General features: G+C 31.1%; 1 protein-coding gene across 1 annotated transcript; it reads right to left on the bottom strand.

Moving 5' to 3' along the window:
• Positions 1-620: 620 nt before the first annotated feature.
• On the bottom strand, positions 621-2,885 carry LOC106394801 (exocyst complex component EXO70H1). Its single transcript, XM_013835353.3, has one exon. It carries the CDS (start codon positions 2,617-2,619, stop codon positions 679-681), a length of 1,941 nt encoding a protein of 646 aa, XP_013690807.1. The 5' UTR covers positions 2,620-2,885; the 3' UTR covers positions 621-678.
• Between the last annotated feature and the right edge of the window lie 10,428 nt (positions 2,886-13,313).

The raw sequence follows: 13,313 nt of genomic DNA, 5'->3' as shown, positions 1-13,313 counted from the left end.
GAAGGCATTCACCATTGCAATAATCAGTTAGTAGAACAGGCTATTCTCCCTGATCTCGTCCAAGCTTGAGTCGGTTACGGATAAGAAATCAAAAAGTTCGGCGTTGTTCAAAGACCCTGGAGTTCGTCGGAGAAGTCTATCGCTCTTAAACAAAGCGAGGAAGAAATATTTATTAATTACTGGGCTCAAAATGTTTAAAGCCCAAACGAAAATTATTACAAAACCGCACAGCCTAAATAAACAGAAACGCAGCTAATGTATGAATGACACGTGTCAATCATTTGCCCCAATGAAAGATAAAAGTCTACTTTATTAGTGAAGAAGATGTGTTTATTTTATGTTTATGGTTCAATCAATTCAGCTAAAAACGAAAAACAGAACCAGAAGAATTAAAACCTTAGAAAGTCAACTCTTTCCTATAAAACAAGTATAGTTGATTAGAACGCCAAATTTTCTCAAATTTTCTTCCAAATAATTTATTAACCCCAAATTAATTTTTAGTTTTATTGACAGAAAAATATTACCAGCACAATAACTTAACCAAAACTCACAATAAGCTCTCTCATATGTTGCGTTTACGTTAGTTTAACAGAAGACAGTGACAAGAAAGGAAGTGCATCAATCATGAAACTTGTATGCATCAATATTCTCTCTGAGACAATCTTCTAACTGTGAGCTTTAGTTTTTTACACATCCAATTGAACAACAAGATGAAGAAGACAAAGAAGAAGAAGCAGAATGAGAAGAGTCACTGATAATTGTTGTTCCATGGAAAAGATCTGAGAGGTAGTTCTCCAAGTTATCAGGCTTAAAACTCACCAACGTCTCTATGTTTCTGTCCTGTCTCAGCATTGGCAAGTACTTCTCGTAGAACTCTCTGTACTCTGGTACAAGTTTCCTTGCTATCGAAACCTTAAGCTCGTCCCTAAGCTTTGCATCCTCTATGACACATGATGATTGTTTCATGTATGCTCCTGCGAATGATGCGTGGAATCTCTTAAAACATGTTGTGGCCTCCTCTGCTGATAGCTTCGCACTTGTTTTCGCAGGTAAAGATGCGAAAACATTAGTCCAAGCTGCTTTCTCGTATTTTTCAGCATAGCTTCTGACTTTTGCTTCGTGCTTCGTGAGCCAATCGTCTCCTAGGAGGCTCTTGAGGCGAGTTGAACGAACGGTAACAACTACGAACTGAAGGTTGTTCACAATGAAGAAGTAAGAGAGACACATATCCTTGTAACTCTCTGCTTTGGTGTCTAGCTTGCATAGGAAAACAAGTATGAGCGAAGCTAGATAGACCGAGAACGCGTGGTTGTTTACATGTTCATCTTCCAAGATTGGTGCCGTGAAGTAATATTCTAGCAAACGAGTGTTTCTCTTAAGAGGATTCTCAGCAAGGATCTCAGACAAGACACGGCTGTATTCTGACAACGATGATATGAAACTCATCCTTGTCCGAGTCAGCTTGTGAACTCCTCCTTCAGGAGTAAGTTCTTTATAAGAATCCTTATGTATTGTCACCTCAAACTCCTTTAGACACGTGTGGATGGAGTCCTTGAGTTTTTTGAGCGTTGATAGGACAAGATTTTTCACAGAAGCTAATGAATCAAAGCTGAATATCATTTCTATGTCTGGCCAAAGGTCAGAGATAGCTGCATAGAGATCCATCAGCTTGAAGATCCTCTCATGGTGTGGTTTCTTCTCCTTACTGGCGACGAGCTCCGGGAACATGAAAAGATTGAGTCCTGCTTCCTTGGCTATCTGGTTAAAGCAAGACTGTCCTATTGTAATGGATGCAGAGAAGACATGATCACATAGAAGCTTCTCTCCTCGTAAGAGTGTTGTGACTCCAATCTTTGCAGATTTGATCCAGTTCTTGATCATATGCTCCAGCATTCCCCAGTCCATTTTTTGAAACTGAGAGGTCTTGACCTTCTCAATGCCAAGCAAGTGTAGCCCTTCATCAACGATTGACTTTCTGATCAACTTATAGCTTTTTATGCACTCTTTACCATAACCACATCTGATCATGGTCTCTGCTATGACCTTTAAGTCTGACATCACCAGAGCCGAGGCGTTCTCTACCTGAGAGATTGATTCACCAGCCTTCTTCAACTCATCATATTCATCATCATCATTTTCCATAACAACTTCGAACTCTGAATTGCTAGATATTGTGGAATGACCAGAGGCTGATTCAGGATCAAGATGGTCTCGGTTAGAAGACAGTATCTGAAAGAACTCTTTCTCCAGCGTGGACATACCAATTTGCATCAGGTTCTGTGCAAGCACAAGCTTGTCAGATTTGGAGTCTTGGGAGACAAGAAAGTGCATCGCTCTGCGTAAGTCACGGACGCATCTGATGAACTCTTTGGCTTCTTTTCTGCTGTTTCTGAACATAGAGATGATCTTTGTGTAGGACTGTGAGTTTGGATCCCATTTCTTGATGATTGTTTCTGCAGCCTCTAAGGCTTCCTCCATCATGGACTGAGAAAAGGTTTGTTTGAGTCGAGAAGCTGGAAGAGAATTGAAAGAAGGAATAGAATTGAAAGAAGGAAGAGCTGAAAGGTTTGAAATAGAAGAAACGGAAGAGAAAGAAACAGTTTTAGACATTTTCTCCATGGTTGAGTTTTAATGGAGCCTCTTAGCTTTTTAATGTAAGATCATTGAACATTATATAAGAGATGGTTCATCTATGTTTGAGTGAGTATTTTACCAAAAAAAAGAGAAAAAAATCTATGTTTGAGTGAAACCTATGACCAAAACAAACATTCGATTAGCTTCTCTAGATGTGTAAGCTTTGAAATATTCCGCATGACATTCATATATAGTTTCTTTATAGATATATAAAATATAATTTGAATGAATAATTAAAAGTGTAAAGGTATAATTCTTTAGGTAAAAGCATCTCATGACTTTAAATATAAATTTTTATAATTCTTTGTAATGATATAGAGGGATGGTTTGTCAGTATTTGAGCGAAACAAATGATGCATGACTTCCTTTAACTTATCTTTTAAGTCGGTTCAAAAAAAAAAACCAATGATGCATGACCAAAACAAACATTTGATTAGCCCCTTCTCCATATACATGTGACAAGCGTTGTAATATTTCTACGAATGACGTTCATGTAGTTTTTTACAGATATGTAAAATATTTGGACAAACAGTTAAAAGTATTAAAGGTATAATTCTTTACGTAAAAGCATCTCAGGACTTCAAATATGAAGTTTTATAGCAACTTTAACATGTTAAACTTATTTTTTTTTGCTAACCGAGTATCCTGGCCCCACCGAGGTGGTCCAGACTAGAGACCGAAGTGAGCATGGGCGCTACCAGGACGTCACCATGTGGCTCACCGTATAACGGTCTTCGGTCTCGGATGCTGCAGCCCACATGTAAATTCCGCAGTGGCCAAAGCTCGAACTCAGGAGCGGGCACTCCAGCTGGAGCTCTTATACCACTAGACCAAAGCAACTTGGTTAACATGTTAAACTTAGACGTTTGAATAGTGAAAATTAAGATTTACTATTCTTAAGTTTCAAATTTTCAGTCTTTTTAATTATATATCTTCTTACTAACTTCTTGTTTATCATTTTAATCCTCACAGTATTATGCTTATACAAGAAATATTAATAAAATTAAAAGAAAATATAATACAAAACAACATTAAACTGAAAAAACTTACTTTGAAATCAACAAATAAAAAGAAAAAGACTCATTTATCATTATTTTAACCCCAAACCTATATCCAAACTTGATTTTAACCCCAAACCTATATCCAAACTTGAATCAAATGCAAAAGTAACCTAAAAGTCTAGTGAAATTACAGCTCAGCCCCTTGTGACCAAACAAAAAAACAGAAGCCATTTTTACGAATATAGCCCTAGTAAATCGTCTGAGTCGTATGATGTTGGAAGTCGTCTGGACGACTGAAGTGTAAGTCGTCTGGTACCGGTTTATTTTAAAAATAATTTATAAATCTTGTAAAAAAATATTTTGATGCGTGAAAAATAAAAATCAAGTAATTATAAATAGTTTTAAGTGATATAAATTAAGATATGATAAAATTGATTTGTTTTGAAGATAGATGAGTGGAAGTAGTGAATCATGAAATACTTTGGTTTAGGAGTTTGGCAAACATATGTTGTAGTATTGTATGTATTGTTAGGGTTAGATTTTGGAAAACTAAAATGTTTTTTTCAAAAATTAGTTTTCACCTATATGTGTTTATTTATGTGTATAGTAAACACTTTTCAAGTTTGATTTGATTTTATGAAGTCTTTAATTAGATAATTAAGTTTAGGGGTTATGTTTAGGGTGTGGACGACTTATATTTCAGTCGTCTGTTGAATAATTTACTCGGACAACGTATATTTTAGTCGTCTGTTGAATAATTTACTCGGACGACTTACATTTCACTCGTCTGGTGAAGAAATTAAAACAGATGACTTACATGTAAGTCGTCCAAATATTCCCGCCTAAAATTTTTTAAAAAAATTATTTTCCCGCTTAAATAATTTAAACCAGACGACTTACTTGTAAGTCGTCTGGAAAGTCTTCTATTTTAGTTTCCCGCTAAAAATATTTAATTTCCCGCTAAAAATATTAAACTCTTCTGGACGATTTACATGTAAGTCGTCTGTTTTAATTTTTTCACCAGACGACTGAAATGTAAGTCGTCCAGGAAGTCGTCTGAGTCAAAAATATTTAACCTAATTGGATTTTTTATCTCCCTATATAAAGAAAAATTTACACATTATCTCTCCTCCTCTCAAATGGCTGCAACAAAAATGTAATGTTCATCATTCTAAAACTCTCCAACCTCTCTCTAATCTCTTTGACTTGAAAACACCAAACTTTATATGAATTTTTCAGTTTTGTCTCATGTATTTCTTACTAATCTATCTCTTTTGCAGGTTTTTAATCAAATGGTACTCATCTTCCATTAATTTAAAGGTAAATCTATTAATTTTAGATATGTATTTTTGTGTATTCTATAAATGTAGATTTATCTAATCTTCCAATCATTTTCTCTATTTTTAAGTCATTTGAACGTTTTTGGATATGCAGGTTTTTCATATCTGGATTTGATATGCAGGTTTTTCAGATCTGGAAGACTTCTTGGACGACTTACCTGTTAGTCGTCTGGAAGTCGTCTGGAAGTCGTCTGGACTTCTTGGAAGTCTTCAGACAAAGTCGTCTGGACTTCCAGGAAGTCGTCTGGACTTCCAGGAAGTCGTCTGGACTTCCAGGAAGTCGTCTGGACTTCAGGGAAGTCGTCTGGACTTCCAGGAAGTCATCTGAACTTCATGGAAGTCTTCTGACGAAGTCTCCCTTTCATAATAGATCTGAGCGTTTTGGTAAGTTCTTATGTCTGATTTTTCTTCATTTGGTAACTTCTTGTTGTATAAAGTTCTTACTTTTTTCCCAAACTAAAACTCTCCAAACCCACTCTAATCTCTTTGACTTGAAAACACCAAACTTTATATGAATTTTCCAGTTTTGTCTCATGTTTTTCTTACTAATCTATCTTTTTGCAAGTTTTTAATTAGATGGTACTCATCTTCCACTAATTTAAAGGTAGATCTATTATTTTTAGATATGTATTTTTGTGTGTTCTGTAAAGGTAGATCTATCTAATTTTTCACTCATTTTTTCTGTTTTTAAGCCATTTGAACGTTTTTGGATATACAGGTTTTTCGATCTGGATTTAATATGCAGGTTTTTCAGATCTGGAAGACTTCTGGGACGACTTACCTGTTAGTTGTCTGGAAGTCGTCTGGAAGTCGTCTGGACTTCTTGGAAGTCTTCTGACAAAGTCGTCTGGACTTCCTGTAAAGTCGTCTGGACTTCCTGTAAAGTCGTCTGGAAGTCGTCTGAACTTCCTAAAAGTCTTCTGACAAAGTCATCTGAACTTCCTGAAAGTCGTCTGGACTCCATAGAAGTCGTCTGGACTTCTTAAAAGTCGTGTGGTCTTGTCTACTCAAGTGGAATCCAAGCTTGTCTTTGTAGAGGAATGATCTATAATAGCTTTGTTTGTGGTCTGTTTTGTGAATTGCATGTCTACTCTTTTAGTTGTGAATTTTTTGTAAAATCAGTAATAATGTTTTCCAAGATGTATTAAATGTGCTAACAATGTGTTTACACATTTACAAATTAAGAAGCATTTTAACCATTCTTCCAACTCATAACAATAGTCATCATTATTGTCTATAACAATAATACTTAAGAGATGGAAATAAACAATAGTAACTAGTCAAAGCATATCATATTTTATTATAAGTTTACGTTGAAAAACTTAGTCAAATTTAGTAAAAGTAAGGGAGAGAATATATTTTGTAAATATGAGTTTTACATATCTTGAAGTTACTTATCACTCTTAAAAATACAAGTTATTCAAAAACTAACGTAGAAGACTTAAAAACAAGCGGAGAAGACGCGGATGACTTCAATCTAAGTTGTCCAGACGACTAAACTATACGTCGTCTGGTCAACGCAGAGGTTATTTTTGCAATTGACTTTGAAATCTGTTATTTCGGACGACTGAAAAATAAGTCGTCTACTATTGTTTGGCTAAAAAAAAACTCCAAAAAAGCTAGACGACTTACATTTCAGTCGTCATAGGTTAGTTTTGCATTTGACTGGATTATTTCAGAAGTTTAACTTTTCTGGACGACTTACAATTCAGTCGTCTAGTGAAAATTAAAATAATAATATTTTTTTAAAAGTAGATGATTTACAGTTAAGTCGTCATAGGTTAGTTTTGCAATTGAAAAAAAAAACTTCAAGATTTAATTATATACAGACGACTTATAATTCAGTCGTCCACGAGACGACTGAAATGTAAGTCGTCCAGGATTTACGAGGTTTGACCAGAATCTCGGAAAAAAATCCCGGACGACTTACAAGTAAGTCGTCTCGTGGACGACTGAATTATAAGTCGTCTGTGTATAATTAAATTTTGAAGTTTTTTTTTCAATTGCAAAACTAACCTATGACGACTTAACTGTAAGTCGTCTACTTTTAAAAAAATATTATTATTTTAATTTTCGCCAGACGACTGAAATGTAAGTCGTCTGGGGAAGTCAAACTTCTGAAATTATCCAGTCAAATGCAAAACTAACCTATGACGACTGAAATGTAAGTCGTCTAGGTTCTTTGGAAATTTTTTTGAAACCAAACAAAAACAGACGACTTAACTTTCAGTCGTCTCAGGTTACAGATTTCAAAGTCAATTGCAAAAATAACCTCTGCGTTGACCAGACGACTTCCAGGTAAGTTGACCAGACGACTTCCCAAGTAAGTCGTCTGACGAACAGATCTGGAAAAAAACTCGATGTCATACCTTAAATTGGTGAGATAAGTTCCTTAGCATACATAAGGCTTCTCCAAGCACACAGAATCACAAACGAAAGTAACCCACCCAGAATCGTTAGCTTCTATGACTCTATGAACCATAAAAAATTTAGAATCAAAATCTTGGTTTTTTTTAGCTCATTGTGGAGAGAAAGTGAGAGATATGTTGTGTTTAGTTCACAAGAATGGAAAAAGAAGAAGAGTAAATCGATTTTGGGAGCATTAAGAGCTTCAAATTGGTTGTTCATGGTGGTTGTGGTATTGATGACAATTGCAATCTTGTAATTACTTAAAAATGACGAGGGTGAGAGAGTAAAAATGTTATTTTCGAAAAAAAAAGAAAAAAAAAATTGATGGCATTTTCGTAAATTATATGAACTTGTGGGGTGAATAGGGCAAAACCAATTTTCAAAAAAAAAAAAGGTTAGTTTTGTGTTTGACTTTAAGTTATAGGTCAATTCTGCAAAAAACCCTCTTTTTTTGTAGAAAAATACTCTGAAATTTTAAATTTAATGTTTTCAAATTTTAAAAATGAAGTTGTTTTGTAGATACTATAAAAACTATACAAATAAATTGACCGAATATATAGGCGTTTTATTGATTGTCTTATTAAAATATAGGAGTATGTGATAACGTCAAATTTAGTTGTGGGGTTAGAATAATGACACTTTCAAATATTTCTGAATCTTAAAATAATTTCATTATGTAAATCTATGGAACTAAATACTTAAATTATCTCTATTATTAAAAGAGAAGTACCAATAAAAAATAACCGTTAATTTTCAAAGTTATTTACATTATCATGCCACAGAGTAATTATGGAACTTACCTATATTAATGTTTGTCTTTTTCATTTAATAAATAGTATCAACTAAATCATTGTTATCGAAATTATAGCTTTCCAAAAAACATGATTCACTTCTCTACTAAATCAATATCAAAATCATTCATTCTTATCGTAGGATCAAACCAAAAATATTATGACCCCAAGTCCTATGTTATATGTGCAGTCTACATATTTCTTTCGATTCACACATATATTACACATATACTTTTTAAAATCCAATGTTCAGTCACGTCACATAGAGCTAGGCCTCAGTAAGTCCAATGGTATCGCAAGGATATATTATTTTCCTGAATATTATATGTGCAGTCTACAATTTGTTTTCCATATAAGTCATAAATATATTAATTACCTCTAAAAAACTATCTTCTATCATGTTTGTTGTACTTCTGATATTAGTTCGTTTTTATATCACAACATCATCTATTCTATTAAAAATGAAGTAGAAAATAATACTTACATATTTTTTAAGTGGTTTCTTGACGATTTTCATTCTTTTTTTAACTAATTTTAACTACTTCATTTATTGTTTTTACTAATTAATTCGACATTATTTATTAAAAATCATAAAACAATAATTACCTATTTTAAAGTATTTTACATAATATTTTCATTTTTGCACTCTTCTTAGCTACGTCACTAATTGTATTTACTATAGTCTTTGAACATCATTTATTTTATGTGTTAAACCTAATAATTTTACATTTTTTTAAGAAATTGTTTCATTCGTGACAAGAATTCAAATCGGTTAACAATTTTTTTTTTGTGTACATAATCAGTAGACATGGACATCCAAGTCCATTCGAATATAAATCAATTTTTTTTTTTGGATATCAGGTTTTTTGGATTTTAAAATTAAACTCCATTTGAGTATTATAAATTTTTGAACGGGGTTTGAGTCTCTTTCCGGGTCTGGGTAAGTTCATAAGAAATTAAAAATATCCAAATAACATATGCATTTTAAAAAAACATTAAAATTTTATAAAAGAAAAAATCAAAATCAAAACCCGCAATCAAAATCCAAACTCGCGCAGGTGCGCAGATCAAGCTCTAGTTTTTTGTATTAATTCTTAAGGACAAGTGATACCTAGTATTAATATGAAACTACAACTTGCATATATAATTCAATTTGTAAATAGTGAAACCAAAGATAATAATATGTATATTTATCTCTTTCAGATCATTTTTCACACCTGCCTTCTGTTTTTCTTATAATTCAATTTTATTTTATTTTTGAAAAATATAATGTAATTTTCTTTCAATATGTTTGCATCTTTCTTAGTTTCTCCCTCTATAAAGGTTTGTTAGTTGACCCATTTGATTATTGGCAAATTTGTATATGTAATAAGGTTTCTGTAATTAAGCTCGTGTTCAAGATGTATGTGTATTTTGTATTTTTATATGTGTTTTTCAAACCTTCTGTATGTCATTAACTCATTATATATCAATATGTACTCGCAAATGAGTTAATGACATACAGAACATTTTTATGTATATTTATCTACCAAATGCAAATAACATAAACATATACAAAATACACCTCAATATCATTTGATTATATTCATATTGACTCTTGTGAAAGGCAATTCTGCCTCCACCACTGAATAGTGTATATGACCTAACAAAGTCAGTGGCGTATATATGTAGCCACGATTTCTTTATCAACGCTGACAAGCAAATCAGAGACCAGCAATAAGCTTTTTTTTTATAAAGACCAGCAATAAGCTATTTGATAGAGGTCTTTTGATAGCGACCAGCAATAAGCTTTTTTTTATAAAGACCAGCAATATTCTACGTGCTTATTTAAAACCGGTCAGCGATTTAGAGGTCTTTTGATAGAGAGATTGAATATCGGTTGCGTTATTTCTGATCTAGTTTGGTTTTGTCAACCGAGTGCAAGAGTAACCCGTTACGAAAGAGTAATAAGATTACAAAGCCATACTCTAAAATGTTAACTCCCATCCAACACATTATATCTAGGAAAGAGATTGTTTCAGCGAGCTTGGAACATGAATCACGTTGAGCTCTCGATTTTGACTGTTGTCATTACTTATTACTAATGACGACAACACTTTATTTTATGTGTATGGTTGAATCTATTCAGTGAAAAACGGAATGAGAAGAAGTTAAAGAAAAATTAGAAAGTCAGCTCTCGCCTATAAAACAAATAATTATTCAGAATTTCTCAAAATCTGTCCTTGTCCCCCAAAGTAATTTATTAAGCCCGAATTGACACATACTATATTTCGTTTTATTAGCAAAAAAAAAATATTTTACATCGGGAGTTTCTCGTCCAAGTCTTTAATTATAAAATAACATCAAAAACAAAACAAAAATAAGAAAAATAAGGATAGAGGTAAAAGATTACAACATGACTTTCAAAAATTCATGTAACCTGTCACTTATTTAAAAATATTAAAATCATTACAATTTGAAAAATTTAATGGAATCTCTCTCTGTTGATGCTGATGATGATGCCCTTAACCAAAAACTCACGATATCTCTCTGGTATGCTGCGTTTAGGCTATTTGTGACTAGAAAGGAAGTGCATCAATCTTTCTTTTATCAACTAAAACTTTTGTATATATACTGCAAATTCTCTATATAACTAACTAAATAATATTTGATCATTCCTACTATTTTTCAAATAATCAGTTGCCACCGACTGTTTATCAACTCAATCTTACACATAATCACATATTATTGTATGTTTTCTTTCATATGGTTTTCATCGGTCGCATGTATATACCCGTTTTCTTACACCCTGTACACATCAACGCACAACTGTTTCTTTTGTCTACGAGTTCTATACGTGGTAGCCATATAGTTGTTTTCTACTGGTATAGCACATTGTATTCGAGAGAATGACGTCGCCATCTTATTAACAATTAGCCACATAGCTGTTTTCGACTGGTATATCACATTGTATATGAGAGAATGACGTCGCCATCTGATTAACAATTCAATAAATCTTTGACGTGCGATCTTTAACTTTCGAAGCCAAAAAAAAAAAAACTAAGGATCTAGACTTTCATGTTATTGAAGTTCACTTTGGGAAGGTATACACAGAGTTTCAAATAGAAACGCATTGGTTTTGTTGATAGAGAACCAGAGATTAGTCTTTTAGACAAAGTTTTTAGGCTTTTAGCTTGTGTTTTTCTTTGTTATAATTAAGAGATTAGAAACCCTAGAAAAGAATATGAATATGACGATGGCTAAGACTTTGGGTCGAGCTTTAGGTTTATGTTTATCTGGGCTTTGATTGTAGGCTTTATTATTGGGTCGATTATGATATCTTATGGGCTGAGGCTTTAAGGGGGAGGAAAAATACTGATTTATTAGTTGATTTTAAATTTTAATCATCCCAATATTAGTAAGATAAGTGTAATGATATACGTAAAATAGTTAATCTATACTATTATTTACGAAACAAATTTTTGCAACGGAGCTCTCACGTTAAAAGTTAGAGCGGTTAATATCGTTTATGCTCTTAATTAATAATTATATAAATTAGTCAAAAAAATAAAAACAAATTTCAAATCTATCTGACTAAAAAAGTGATTAAAATTAATAATAAATAATTTATACCTTTAATGAATAAATTATATAAATTAGTCGAAAATAAAAACGAATTTAAAATATATCTGATTAAATAAGTGTTTAAAATTAATAATAATAAGAATTAACTGAATAAATTATATAAATTAGTCAAAAATAAAAACGAATTTAAAATATATCTGATTAAATAAGTGTTTAAAATTAATAATAATAAGAATTAACTAAAATATAAATAATTAAAAACAAATTTCAATTAAAACTATTATATTTATATATTATATTAGATAATTGACTATAAATAAATATAATAAAATTTTCAAAAATGAAAACATGTTTTAAAACATAAGATAATTCTTAGATATATTCTGTTGTTATCTGAAAATAATATTTTATTATAAATTTATTCGCAAATTTTTGCAACAGAACTCTCACGTTAAAAATTAGAGCGGTTAATATCGTTTATACCCTTAATGAATAATTATATAAATTAGTCAAAAAAATAAAAACGAATTTCAAATCTATCTGATTAAAAAAGTGATTAAAATTAATAATAAATCGTTTATACCCTTAATGAATAAATTATATAAATTAGTCGAAAATAAAAACGAATTTAAAATATATCTGATTAAATAAGTGATTAAAATTAATAATAATAAGAATTAACTAAAATATAAATAATTAAAAACGAATTTCTATTAAAACTATTATATTTATATATTATATTAGATAATTGACTATAAATAAATATAATAAATTTTTCAAAAATAAAAACATGTTTTAAAACATAAGATAATTCTTAGATATATTCTGTTGTTATCTGAAAATAATATTTTATTATAAATTTATAGTTAGATATAAAACAATTTATAATTAAATGCTAATCAAACAAATAAATATATTTTCTAAAATATATGTGAATGTTTTAAAAATTTAGCACAACAATAAGCATATATATATTTTGATAAAAACTAATGAAGTATATTAATAATATTTTATTTATATGTTATATTTGATAATTGACTATAAGTAAATATAATAAAATTCTCAAAAATAAAATATATTTTTAAAACATAAGATAATTTTTAAATATGTTGTGTTTTTATCTGAAATTATATTTTTTATTATTAAATATAAAGTTTAATGTTTGATTTATCTTTTTAAAAACATAATTAATAATTTATTATGTTGGTTTTGATTTAATAGTTATAAATAGATAAATATCTATAAGAACACTACGTCCGCATGTGCGGCCAGAACACCTTAGCTTATACACTATTTGATTTGACAGCGGTTTTTATTCCTTTACTCCATTATTGATATGGATATCCACCTGATTCTTCATTTAAATCGGACTTCTTCTTCCTTTGAATAGACTTTTCTCTGTATTTTACAAAATGCCAAACCAAAGTAAAGTTCAAACATACTCCTTACGTTTAGACATGTCGCAGAAAGTCATACAAATACAATCCCTCCTATGATGAAATACTAACACATCTTTATAATATTTGTGGAATGCTCAAAACTAAACAATTCGAGTGTAACTTCTTATTAAAATA

Source organism: Brassica napus, chromosome C4 (assembly GCF_020379485.1).
Source record: "Brassica napus cultivar Da-Ae chromosome C4, Da-Ae, whole genome shotgun sequence".
Lineage (NCBI taxonomy): Eukaryota > Viridiplantae > Streptophyta > Magnoliopsida > Brassicales > Brassicaceae > Brassica > Brassica napus.
This window is presented reverse-complemented; position numbering and strand designations above follow the sequence as displayed.